Below are 13,861 nucleotides of genomic sequence, written 5' to 3'. Positions count from 1 at the left end.
AGCTATTGAATACTTAATAGAGTTTCTTTATTTTCTTGTATTAGCTAGACTTTTCCAAAGCCTAGAGGAGTCTTTAAAAAGTGCCTAGCCATGTGTAAATTAAATGCAATTTCTCAAGAAATTTAGTGTCTCGGTTTAATCATCTGAAATGAAATTAATCAAAAATGCTCAAGCTTTATACGGAACTATTCTAGTTCCGTAAAGACAGATTTGTAACAACCTTTTGGTGGGAGAGAATATTATAAAGTACCTCTTTTGGTTTTTTGGGTTTGGTTTTATTTTAGTCCAAGAAAATTTTTCAAGAACTGGCAACTTTAATAGCATTTTTTAGTTGCCTGTCTTCAAACAATGGGACATCACAGCTTGAGTGACCTCTCCATTTCCAGAATAAATTAAAAAATTGGTTTCTTCATAGAAGATCATTTAGGCACATGCTTCAGACTGATCGCGCTTCTTAAATTAGGACAACAACAGAGTCGTATCTGGTTAGGAACACTCCACCCCTGAATTAAGGCAGGCAAAACAAAAATCAAGCTAACATAACATTTAACAATCATTAGCACAAAATTAATAAAGACTGTGTATCAGGTTTTTTAAATTGAAAGAAAAAGCTCTGTTCACAATATATCATCTAGATGAGATTTACATCTTTGCCACTGAGTACTAGATTCTGTTCCACAGAATTTGTAGAACAGAATCATAATCTTCAGGGTGTTTCATTGTCTGTTCAGTCAATACTTAAGAGATTCCTGTTAAAGAACAGTAGTTAATGCCTATGTTCAGGAACTAGATTCTCAAACACTTGTGTTCTGATTTTCAGTTTACAATAACCTACAAGGCTATTACAGTCAGCTGAGATGCATACAGTGCATGACTACATGCATAGCTACAAGCATTATATGCCACATGGAAAAAGACAGACTCAGGGTATAATCTATTATTACACACTAACTATGCTATTCCTGATAGTATCTATACAAAGGGAAAGAAAGGAATACACAGTTCTTTCAAATTAAATTACTTTATACTAAAATACACTATCTTTAATTACTTCAGTTTCCTAATATGCATTCTGGTGAACTGGCGAGTTCCCCAAATTTCAATATATATTTCTCATAAATAAAGGTTCGACGTCTCCCACTTGTCCGGACCATCCACTACTAGGTGCCAGAAATGTAAATATCCTAATTAACTTCTAAAACTATTAGAGGACCTCTTACTCTTTTCATGGGGCAGGAATACAGCTGGGGCTTTTTCAATTTAAAACAAGTTCTGAATCACAATGGCTGTTCTTCCAAATTCCTATTCTTCAAACTAAAAATTTCTAAAAACCCTAGCTGGAAATAATGACAAGCTTGAGACCAATTTCCTCAGAAAAACATAATGGATATCTTGAGACCCTGCTCATGCTGAACATTCATAAGCAGTTTTCTTTGATACCAACAGATCCTATCACATTTGATCCATGCAAATTTCTGGCAAACTTCTGCCACATGCTGATATTTAAAATTAAAAGCAGCATAACTACTTTACTATACATTCAACAGAACCATAAAAAAAAAAAAAAACACCTCCTTTTTCATATAAAGTTTCCAAAGATTGTATTTTGTCCCTGCATAAGTCCGCTTCTTGAAAAACAAAGAGCCATGACTGGTTTGGTTATATTTCCCAAATATTTTACAAACAAAAACATTAGCTTGTTTTTTAGCAGTAGAGTGAGAAACCAATATAACACTATCAGACTGGAGTGAAAAGGATATATTCAGGATGTCTAACAATAGCATAAAATATAAGAAAGTAATGAATAGATCAAGACAGCAGGAGGGGGAAATGAAGGAAAAAGGACACACTGACATTTTCACACAATTTTGGTATATGGAAGCCTAATAACAGTATATGAAATGCTATATATACTTGGATTCTGCTAGAGTCTGCCACTTTTTCATTTTGGGAAGAAAAATAACAAAAAGCTGTCCAGACTGAGTAAACAAGACCACACACAGGCACTTCTGCTTCCCAAACAAATACAAAAGTCTTCAGGAAAAATACAAAGCCATCCAAGGTGATAAAAATCTAATCCCATAGGGGACCACTAATACAACTCCTCAGAAAATGAGTATTTTTATTACCTGTTCAAGACAGTCTTGTGGTTTGAAATCATTCCAGTATAACAATTAAAACAACTGACTCTATGAATAAGACAGTTCTTTTAACTGAGACAATCTATTCTGCTTCTTACCTTTCAACAATGTAACGTTCATTTTGAGTACACCATTTAATACTGTTGCCACTACCAGAAACCATGGTCATGAACAGAATTTTGTCCTGAATTCTTATCAAGTGTAACATACATTTTACTAAGGAACACAAAAAGGAAAACTCATCACAGCGATAGCTAGCAAGTACTCAAGGTTCCTAGTAGAAATTTTTCAGCTTAAAATTATATTTTATATTAATAAATAGCAATCATTACTGACTGTAGTTAGGGGAGACAGTTGCTTTTGTCTCTTCATATTTCTTTTGTGCCTGATAAGATTACTTTTTCAGGTTAACTAGGCCAGCAAATGCTTTTAATACATTAATGTTTGCATGGAAGAAGCTGTGATTCTCCCAGAGGGAAGAGGAGTTTTTGATTTGATTTTTCTTCAATTTATTAGTTAGCAATCTGTCTGGGAAATGGATAACACTAAGAAAATGTATGGAATAACTCCATCAACTGAACAGAAGACATCAGCAAGTCCGAAGATCCTCTGATGCAGGTTTCTGCTCCTGCTCACTGATTAGCACAAGGCCTATCAGCAGCAGGGAACAGACCACATTTACATTCCATACTCATAGCTCCAAAAGAGAGAAAGAGGAGACACTTGCAAGCCAGTACCAAAAAAAGTTTACATTGGCTAAGTATAGAAATACTGCAAATGCAATGGAATTTGAAAATTGCAAATACACAGCGGAAGGAAAGTTTTCTAGATATCTGAAGACCTTTGCTTTGTCCCTGCTGCCATGCAACAGGACAACAAAATTGTTATTCAAAGTTGAAGTGGGTGGAGATAGGGGGAACACTCCAATTAGTCTTATGAAAGGAGAAAGCTTTCAGAAAATAATCCAGTAGAAGACATCCAACATGCCAAATCCACACCAAAACAAACACAAAATCCCTCTGCTTTGTCACCTTCAAACAAGCAACTTTCAAGCAATTTTTACAGTCAAATACTTGCACTAAAACCAAAATGTTATGTGAAATAGAAATAAACGAGCCTACAATGGCAGCTAAGAAAGCTAGAAGAAGAAAAAAGCTTGGGTAGAAAGGCAGAACATTATCCACAAGGAATCATAATCCATATCTACAAATTGCCTTCTTTACTAGGAATGCAAACACAAGTTATTCTTTACACATAGCCATACTTTTAAAATAATTGTTTTCTGCAAATACCTCTTCAGTTAAATACATGGTATATCACTTAAAATACATTTCCAAATTAGCTTCCTCAGTGTATTAGCCATATTTTCTCATGTTTTACAGACAGTAACATAAGTAAACTCAGATTAACACAATGGCAGAGAATTCCTCCACAGCTCAGCACAGCAAATGCAGATTATGTTCACAGTTACGCTTAAAAAAACCCAAACAGTGAATGCCACAGGCTTTTTGTCTTACCATTGCAAGTTCCTCATGTAATTCTCCACAGGTTTTTTCATTATTCCCTAATCTCTCAGAGAGGTTTTTAATTACCTTCTTCTTTTCCTCAATCTTCTCATTCATTTGCTTGTTCATGGAGCAACAGTCTTTTTCTAATCTGGAAAGTTTCAGCATTAGAATATTTTTATCAAAAATACTTTTGTCAAGTATACTATACCGTTTTAAAGGTAATCAATGGATATGGCACATGTCAGGTTAGCACATCATATGGTTTCTGAAGTTGCTTTTTTTTTAACTGAAGAAAGTTACATATTCCTTCTAAGACAGGCTTTTCAAGAAGAGGTTATGTTCTTTTCAGTTGCCTATGCTTGTGTTAGGCTTCCAGTCAAATTCAATTGGACATTTGGATATGGCCTCCAAATTACACATAATAATCAGAATTCATCATATTTTAATTAACACAGTAGCTGTCTTCAGAAAGACCATGTCACATCTGCATAATCAACCCTGATTTCGAGTGCAAAGCTTGCTCCTAAAGTTTCCACATACTTGACTATATTCTACTCAGAATGGCATGACTTCAAATTTTTCCACCAGCAGACTGTTCCCAAAATTTCAAACAGCTCTTGTACTATATTAGTCCTCCCGGTACTCAGGAAAAGATTATATATAAAGAGCCTGGCATGGCTAAACAGGCAACTCATGAGAAAGCTACAAGGCCAAACAATAGCATACAGGAGACAGAAGCAGGGACAGAAACACAAGAAAGAATTTAGAAAGATTGCTGAGTATGTAGGCATGGTGTCAGGAAAGCCAAAAAGTCACCTAGAATTGATGTTTGCAACAGATGACAAAGATAGAAAGAGATTTTACCACTACATTAAGTTAGGAAAGAAAACATGGACCTGCGTCTACACAGATCAGGTAATTTATCAACAGCAGACACAGAGAAGGTCACCACACTCAATGCCTTTTTTGCCTCAGTCTTCCCTAACAAGGTCTCCCAAGCCTCTCTGATCAGTAAAAGGGCTCAAAGAGGAGAACAACTGCTAGCAGTAGGGGCCAATGTCAGTGAGGCTGTTCATTATCATCTATGAAAGGTTACAGAGATTGGGGGAGGTCCCTGGCAAATGGAGAAAGGCAAATGTCACACCTCTATTTGGAAAAGGGGAAAAGGACAAACTATAGACCAGTTAGCTTCCTTTCAGTCCCAGGAGGGTCATGAAGCAAGTCCTCTTGGAACAAATTTCTGGGGTCATAGGAGAAAAAGGTGATTGGGAACAGCCAGTCAGGATTTACCAAGGCTAAATCATGTCTGGCCAACCTCCATTATATTCCATGATAAAATGATCAGATCTTTGGACAAATGGAGAGCAAGTAAATTAAATATAATTCAACTTTAGCTTGGCTTTTGGCACTGTCTCACACAGTATTTTTATAGCCAAGTTAGGACTTCAGTCTAGATATGTGAATTACAACATTGATAAAAATGGTTTGATGGTAAAGCTCAGATGGTAGTGGCTGGTAACAAGTGAAATACTGTAGGAGTCTGTATTAGAATCTGTTCAACATCTTTATCCATCACCTGGATTAGGCCAAGAGTGCAATCTCACTAAGTTTGTAGATAACAGTGAACTGAGTGGGCATCACAACACAACACAATCGATACACTCAAGAGAAGGGCTGCCATTCCCTAGAACTAGACAGGGAGGAGGAACAACTAGCCATGTATCAGCAACACACCATACAAGTAGAGATAGCTAACAGCATCCTGGGCTGTATTAGTAGTAGCATACCCAGAAGACCAAGGGAAGTGATTAATCACCTTTTATTTGGCACTCATTTCAACACATCTAGAATAATGACCAGTTTTCAAGCACACATCTCCCTCGTAACACAGGAAAAATGTTGGAGTGAGCTCAGGAGAAGGTCACCAACATGGTCGGGGGCTAAAGCACATATAAAACTCATGGAACTTGGTATGTTCAGGCTGGACAAGAGATAACCTCACGGTGTATAACATGTCCCCCAATATCTGAAAGGAGGTTATCAAGATGATGCAGCCAGTCACTTCACAGCAATGTATGGCTAGAGGACAAGAGACAACAGTCACAAATCAAACCCAAAGAGGTTCAGATAAGGAGAAACTTTTTCCACCCCAATGACAGTCAACAGTGGAACAGCTTCCCAGAGACATTGTGCCATCTCCACTCTTGGAGGTTTTCAAGACCTAACTAAATGAAGCCCTAAGCAATCTGCTCTCATAGCTGATCCTGGTCTGAGCAGAAGGTTGGACTAGAGATCTCCTGCAATCCCTTTCGATATGAACTGTTCATTGATATAACTCTTAGCAGTGGGAACATCCAGGTGTCTCCTTTCTTTGTCTCTTCTCCTATCACTTCTGTCTCACTAGAACTGAAAGTAATGCAAATGGCTCAAAAGTTCTTACAACTTTGAAACTTTTGAATCAATATTGTCACTTCCTGACTTTTGATTTATTTCTTATAGATCAACGTATCTTTTTAGCTTAAGGACTACTTTACCAGTCCTCCAAATACCTACATGCTTCTGCTTCAGCCTCACTGATTTTTTTCTTTTAGCTTAAATGGTTACTTCTTATTCTTAAGAGACAGAACTTGCCTGTTTCAGTTCCCCAAAGTAGGTTCTACTCCCAAAGCTTTCAGAAACACAGCAGTTCCAATTTATTCGATGTCATGCTCTCACTCTTCAAGAAAAGTAAATTCACACGGAGACCCAAATCCCATGTTGCTTCCAATTTACATAGTACTACTGGGTTCTAAGGTAATTAATAAATTATGCAATGCAGAAAAGCCTATTTGCTTAGTTTCTGTTATTACAACCATCTTTTTCGGAGAAAATAATTTCTCACAGCTTTGTGTAGCTTCAAACTTTGGTATCATTTATCCATCAAGTCCAGCTAAAAAGATGTACAAGTGTTCTAGCAAAACAAATTAAAATCTCCAAGACTTTCCAAAGACTAAGGCTTAAAGACAAACTCATGGGACTCCTCCAGAAAAAGGGAAAATATGTTAGGATACCAAATCATAGCTTAAAAGAAAAAGCCAAGCTCCTGACATTGTCTAGAGTCGAAGGACCACAGCCTTCCAAGGTAAGTAGATCAAAGGCTCTTGTATTCTCTCTGAAGGGATCCAGTGAAAGCAATCACTGATATTCACCAATGTTACTAATACTTGTATGCTTCAAAGAATAAAAAAGGCACAGAAAACAGACAAGGCAGTACATGCCTACCCTATGTAATTACCTCAAGGGAACTGAGTATATTGATATCCATCTGAGATAAAGCTTGACCTTCACTACCTATTTTTATGGAGCTCTGCATATTTAGGTGTCTGGACTAATAAAATTGTAAGGATAGGCTGTTTCTGTTTCTTCAAGCTCTATTAACAAAACCACCAGCTATTTTACTGTTTTAACTTTCATGGAAAGGTTTGTATTCTCTGAAATCACAAAAGATAATTTGTTTTCAAAAAACTCAGTTGGCAGAAGATGCTAGGAATAATTGCCTGAATCAACAGATGACTGCAAATAGTGAAAAGTACTGTTTAGATATCAGACAAAGTTTACTCTGATATCCAATTAACACACAGAACAGACGCTTTAAGTAGGCACAAATTCTTTTCCAACAAAAAAAACACCAAAATAGGACAAATCTGCTTTCCTGGGAATGAACTGTTGAACAGAGTTATCCAGTTTAGAGGAAAAAAGAAAGGCTGTTTAAGGTTCTTGTTGCATTTTAGTAACTCAAGTACTTACTTCTCTGTAAGCACTAATATCAAAGTTCCTCATGCAACTGGTACCATAACTGTAAGAACCGTATTTCCTAGTCTTATCCACCACAAATACATGTATTCAGGAATTTCCTACAGCAATTTCTGACAAAGAAATATAGTTCCTAAAAAACCAGCTCTTCTTTATTTTGAGGATAAGGTTTTTGTTTAAGAGTTCTTCCCATTTTTCCAAAACACAATTTTCATGGACCAGAACTGTCCTAAACACAAAACCCTTAAATTCTCAAAGGAACTGCTTCATACATCTAGATAAAAGATTCTCATAAGAAACAAAACATTGTTGAATGCAGCAATGTAATTCAGTATTTAACCATTATCCTTATGCTGGTCTGAATAATCTAATACAGAAGAGTAGCTTTAAGGGATCAAAGATTTGGCTGGAAAATTACTGCTTATAGGTTTTCACAATTTTTAACTAACATTACTAATTTAAAATGGAGACCTCGTGATAAAACTTGCAAAGTTTTAATGGTTTGGAAAATTCCTAAATTGATGTTTAAGCCACCATCAAAAATATGTCTAATTAGCTTACATTTTATCTCTATTATCATCCCTTGATTCTCAGAACATATTCATACTAATAACAGAATAATCCAGGGAAGAAGACTCAGTACTGTGCATCCTACATTTGCCTGGGGAATTTAACAAAGACGTTCTTCCAAAAACTGTCTGCTACCACGGACACAGCAGGTTATGCTGAGCAGGAAAGGAATCCCAAGTAATTTCGTCTACACCCTTTTTCATTTTTCGTTCCCAAGTTAAAACTTTCCACAATTATTCAAATGTGAAAGCAAAGATTATCCACTACAAATTATACACAACTTCTAGACAGAAGACTTAAAAGAGTCATCTAGCTCACTGAAGTGAAAACTAATGTTTTCATAATAATGCAAGTGCATACAGAAAAAAATCTGTCCTAAACCTGCCACATATGTTTTCCTAGACTCCTCCCAAACACTAATAGAGACAGGACCCTATTAAAACTATTATTTTCAACATTTTTGGTTTGACAAATAATTTATAACAGATCAGTTTTCTTCTCTACTTACCCATAATACGTATGGTTACTGATATGGACCTATCATAAATGGAATACCAGGTTCTGAACCTTGGCCTGATTTGGCAAATTGCATCAGATTGTTTTGTTTTCTAGTGACTGAGAAGTCTAGAGAATGTAAACTGTAAGTGGTATTCAAGCTGTCTACTGCCATTTTACAATCAATTTAAAAGGTAACTTACACATTGAGTTTTTCCAAGTTCTCTTGGGCATTGTGTTTTTCTCTCTCATATGCCTTTTCTACCTCTTTGAACTCTTTCTTGATCATTTCTAAATCTGAAAGTGCTTCTGCTTGGCTGGCTTTTTCCACCTGCAAAGCTCCTTCAAGGTCTCGAATTCTTAACTACCAAGTGATAAGAAAGCAATTAAATCAAGTTAGGAAAAATTATCATGATCTTTAATGCTGTGCTACATTCTGTTCTGCTTTACAGGTAACTACACTCTATTACTTCTATATGGAAGTATATAAACAGAAAGCATTGAACACATGTAAAAATGTATGAATACATACAGTTCAAAATGAAGACAAATAGATACGCTGACCAAAAGCACCTTTTATTCTCCTTTGGTGGTGTCTGGATTTTTCCAGTTATTACTGTAGTTTTGCAGGGGAATTTAAGCAGACTTATTAAAGTGTGGGATTAACAGTGAAGGCTACACTTCCACTCAGCACAAAGCACACTTGAAGTTTGTTCATGTATATGAGCAAGGAAGTAAACCTTACCAGTCATTCACGCATAAAAGATAAGTCTCTAACTTTTAAGTAATGTTACCTTCCCAGTTCCCCTGTATGTTGTAAAATAGACAGAGGAAATTAAGAAAACTAAATCTTTCCTTCCTACTAGTTTAATCCTCACTTTAAAAAATTTAAGTGCTTGTACATAGAGAAAATCATAAGAAAATAAGTGACTGAAGAATGGCAGTACTTTTTTTTGTTACTCAGAAAATAACAAAAGATACCAAAATTCCTTTTTTTTTTTTTTTCCTTAGTTTTTCAAAAGTCCAGTGTGAAGGGCTTGTTAGTATGAGATTACTAAGCAATCGATATTTAGCTTTTTCTCACTTGCTCTTTAAAATAAACTGTAATTGCCTTACTGGGTCAATCTCCATATGATACAGTTTAATAACACAAAGATTTAATATTCAAGTATATATACTACTTTTTTTCATATAATCAATCTTTACTGGCAACTGCAGATATCATAACTTTGTTTGAAGCTGAAATACACTCTGAATAATTATATTTGGAACTGAAGTTTCAGGATGCATTAAGCTCTCACTCTTAGAGAAGTTGGATGTATGCACTCCATCTCCAAAAAGCTCTACATGCCCATTACAAAGATAAAGGGCAGGATATTTAAACAGCGGTATACTGTTTAGCAATTGTGAAACATTTCTCTTCCCCTCACTATTTAAATGCTAGTGGGAATTCTCAAACTTACTGAAGTGACATTTTATTGTATTATTTATTCTAATAATGTTAATGTTGCCCCAAAAGCAGGTATTTTTCTATTCTCTCCTTTTATATATTAGCTATTACAATTTTGACACTTGTTGAAAAAAAAACTAGTGTTTTCACTGAAGCAATTAAGTAGTCTCAACATTTTTGGAAAATGGTATCTTTACAACTTCATTAACTGTTTTACTGTAAACTTCTACAAAATATTTAACAAAAAGTTTACCTGGATGACCTCTGAATTGAATTTTGATTCCAAATGTGCTGCTCTCTCTGCTTCAATGTTTTCTTCCAGTTTCTTTATTCTCATTGTAGCTGCCTAGAAGTACATTTTGAAGAAATTTAGGTCCAGAGAGATGATAAACATGACACAGACTATTCTATTTATCCAGTATATTAGGACACCATACACCAACCTGATGTATCTGAACTGCTTGTACTTTAGAACTGTGAGAACTCATACCAAGAAATGCATAGAAAAATATTTTTACATATCTAGAATATTGAATTATTATTTTCTAAAGAAAATTATGTAGCATTATGTTATTGCTGCATTTTTTACAATCAAGAAAACTGCAGCTGGAGTAGAAAGCTGAAAGATCAACTTAAATATTCCACCTATTCCCTAAGTATTTGCTTTTTCACCAAGGCTGTCACCTGAGGCAACACTACCACACCCTGTGTGTTCCAAAATAAAATGGGGTATCAATATGGTATCTATAATTTCAGTGATGAGACAGATGAAGCTGAGAAGACACAGAATTCCTCAAAAATATGTTGGCTTTGGCACCTAATTTCCAATTAGGGTGCCCAGAACAGATTACTTTGCAGCCCTAGTCATAGTTTCCCTACAACAAAAATCTGTAAACTCTGTGAAGTTTTAAAGCACCAAGCTAGTACTTTTTTACTGCTGTGCTCCTTGAGCTGTAACTGTTCTGTTAGGTTTTTGTCTAGCAATTATCAGGATGTTCAAGATCTCTTGTAACAAACATCCTGACTACTTTATTGAGTTACTACATGTCATGACACAGAAGAGCACCTGACATGCATGCATAGTTTAAGCAAAATGGAATTCTCTGAATTGAACTGTTGCATCTTTCTCATCTATTCTTACAATGTTTATAAAAGCACAAAAATGCAAATGACTATGCTAAGAATCTAACTGGAAATTTGGATTGCCTACAAAAACTTCACAAAGTAGTCTATATTTTTACTAAACTTTTTTTTTTAAAGTGATCCAAGCTGAAAAAATTTCTTTCAATTTACAACAAACACAAAAGATATGTATGTCCAGAGAAAGGTTGGACACAGAATTTCATTTGGAAAAACACTTTTACCAAAAGCAGTAACTAAAGATCTGCTATAATGGAAATTCACATGCAATTTTAACTACACTGTTTTCTACCAATAAAGTCTTTTCACTTTGACCAATAACTGAATTGAGAAGAAAAATTCATCCCAAAATGTCTCTTGGCTTAAAGTTAAATCAGAGAGATCAAGAAAAAGGAATTAATATTAAAAAGTCATTTAACATAAGCATATTTATTACATAAATACAATCGAAGTTATTGATTTTGGAAAAGTAAAACAAAGTAGCAAGTACGTAGACTGCATCTTGATTCTGAACATTTAAAATAAGAGAAAGAAACAACAGATGTTAAAATAAAAGCTCTTAGCAATAAATTTAAACTTTATTTGTACAATCATACACACACACAAAAGGAAAGACTTTTGAAATGTATGTCCATGGAAGGAAGAGAAAAGCAGCAACAGCACCGAGCTTACCAAACCTACTCCACAGTAAGGTCTGTCAAAAGGCTTAAACTTTGCCTCTTCCCAGGAGTTTTATCTGCTTAACATACTTAATAAAAAAAATTCACAAATCCTGCACAAACACTCCCACCTTACTTCCATGTTGCTAAGATTATGCTCAAAAATAGCTTGGTTTAGGGTCTAAACAGTATAACTTCTTCCAAACATCAGCTCCTACTACCCTTTGCCCTTAATGAAGTTTGCAAACTACCTCCTGCTTCAGTTTGGAAGGACTCCTTAGCATCCTGTCAACAGGATGGTTTTACACAGAATACTGCCAGCCTACTAAAAGTAGTCAGCGAACAATAAATGTAAGTGACATGGATTTCATTTCTTTTTTAATAACATTTTGAAAGTCAGCCTGAAAATAATTCTATTTTAAGTCTGAGGAGAATAAAGGACATGGTGAGGAAAGTACCTATCACAACATTTAGAGTGGGAAACATAATTTTTAAACAATAAAATGAAGAAATAGAAACGTCACTGAGACTATTTCACTGCATACCCTTAAGAGAAAAAATGCTTTTCTGTCTTTGGCTGGTTTGTTCAAGTGTCTATTCTCACAGCAAACACTGAAATGGAAAAAGAAAAAAGTAATTCTGCAAGTAAGGTTTTTAGGCATAACTTACTAATTCACAAGTTCTGTAGTGCATTTGACTACTAAGTCTTATTTTATTTCCTGAGCATCAGTCCAATGTAGAACTATGCCTTCATCTCAGCCTCTCTTCAGCTGAAACAAGAGATGCAAGACACTATCAATATGGTTAACTTACCCTCTCAAATGGAGCCCCCTGGAACTGTTGGATTTCATCAGTCCCAAGAAGAAAAATAAATAAATAACAGCTTGGGTGAGGGCATCTGCAAGAATGAAAAACTGGAGCAATCACATTCTCCCAAACAGAGCATAGAGGTATCAGTTCTTGGTATAGTTCTTTAAAAGTAGAGTCTATCTCTTTGAGCCAACATGATAGACAGTAACTGCAAGGACAAGAGACATGGTCCAAAGGAAACACAAACTCCCAGAAATATTGACACATCAGTTCTAAGAAAATCCTGGCACAAGGAGGGAAGACAGGCAGGAGCAAGCAGACACTTATGCCAACATATCACTCTTGCTGTCTGAAGTAAGAGCAATTCCATTTAAAAACAGATGTATTTGCAGAAGGTTCACTGGCTTGAGTTGTCACAAGTCACCAAAGAATTAACTTGTAGAATTGGCATGCCTGTAAGAGAAGCACTGGGAAAACTAGTGTTTCAGCTACAGACATTCTTGATCATCTCTGGAATGTAAGAAACAGCCTCCTAATTGCAACCAGGACAATGTGTCTAGCCTACTGTAAAAGAGGTATGAACCCTAGGCACTGACCAAAGAAGAGCGAGATGTACCTGACAGGTATCCAATGGAGAGTATTCAAAGAGATTCAAGAGAGTACACACAGAGAGAGTAAATTAGAAACTAGAAATCAAGGTATGTTTGCAGATAAGTACTATCTTACAGATCATACTCCCATATAAAGGCATGGGAAAACTGACTTGCTCAAAACTGGTGCTTCTTCAGAAGGTTCAGAATTTCAATGCCGTATTCTTGCTTTGAAAGCTTATCTTCTTCTAGACTCCAATTCTTTAAAGCTTTGCCTCATACCAGTAGTTCGTTACAATTTTGATTTTTAAAACCGTGTTTAAATTAGTTCACTGGACCATCAGAAAACAAAGACCTTGGGAGAGAAATAAAATGTATTTTCATTCAAGATAAGTCACTGTCAGGGTCCTGACAGGAACTGCTACTAATTCCTTGTATTGCTAGAAGCCAAAGATGAAGAGTGAACTATGTTCTCCTCAAAAGTCTAAGATTAGTCAGGTAAACCTTAATCTTGGCTTGCCAGTATAAGCAGCTGTCTTACCCAGAAGAGATTCAGATGCTTAAAACAGCTTGCAGAAAAATTACATATGTAAATTGAGGAGTCATGTAGATGCTGTCTGTATCTGGTAGAGCAGTGAATATTCTTTTCCTTGGGTTCTATGATTTGACTGCTGAAGCTTATGGTTCACCACATATCTAACAAATT

The 13,861-nt window shown here is 35.6% G+C and overlaps 1 protein-coding gene across 4 annotated transcripts in view; it reads right to left on the bottom strand.

The window, feature by feature from the left end:
• The window catches only part of CCDC171 (coiled-coil domain containing 171), a 152,760-nt gene that overhangs the window by 112,502 nt on the left and 26,397 nt on the right, over positions 1-13,861 (bottom strand). For all 4 annotated transcript variants that reach the window (XM_074812045.1, XM_074812044.1, XM_074812042.1 and 1 more), the window contains 3 exons: positions 10,210-10,302; positions 8,710-8,870; positions 3,659-3,797 (listed from right to left, as the gene is read on the bottom strand). In XM_074812045.1, coding sequence (XP_074668146.1) covers positions 3,659-3,797; positions 8,710-8,870; positions 10,210-10,302 — 393 coding nt within the window. The remainder of the gene's footprint in view (positions 1-3,658; positions 3,798-8,709; positions 8,871-10,209; positions 10,303-13,861) is intronic.

This window comes from Strix aluco, chromosome Z (genome assembly GCF_031877795.1).
Source record: "Strix aluco isolate bStrAlu1 chromosome Z, bStrAlu1.hap1, whole genome shotgun sequence".
NCBI lineage: Eukaryota > Metazoa > Chordata > Aves > Strigiformes > Strigidae > Strix > Strix aluco.
This window is presented reverse-complemented; position numbering and strand designations above follow the sequence as displayed.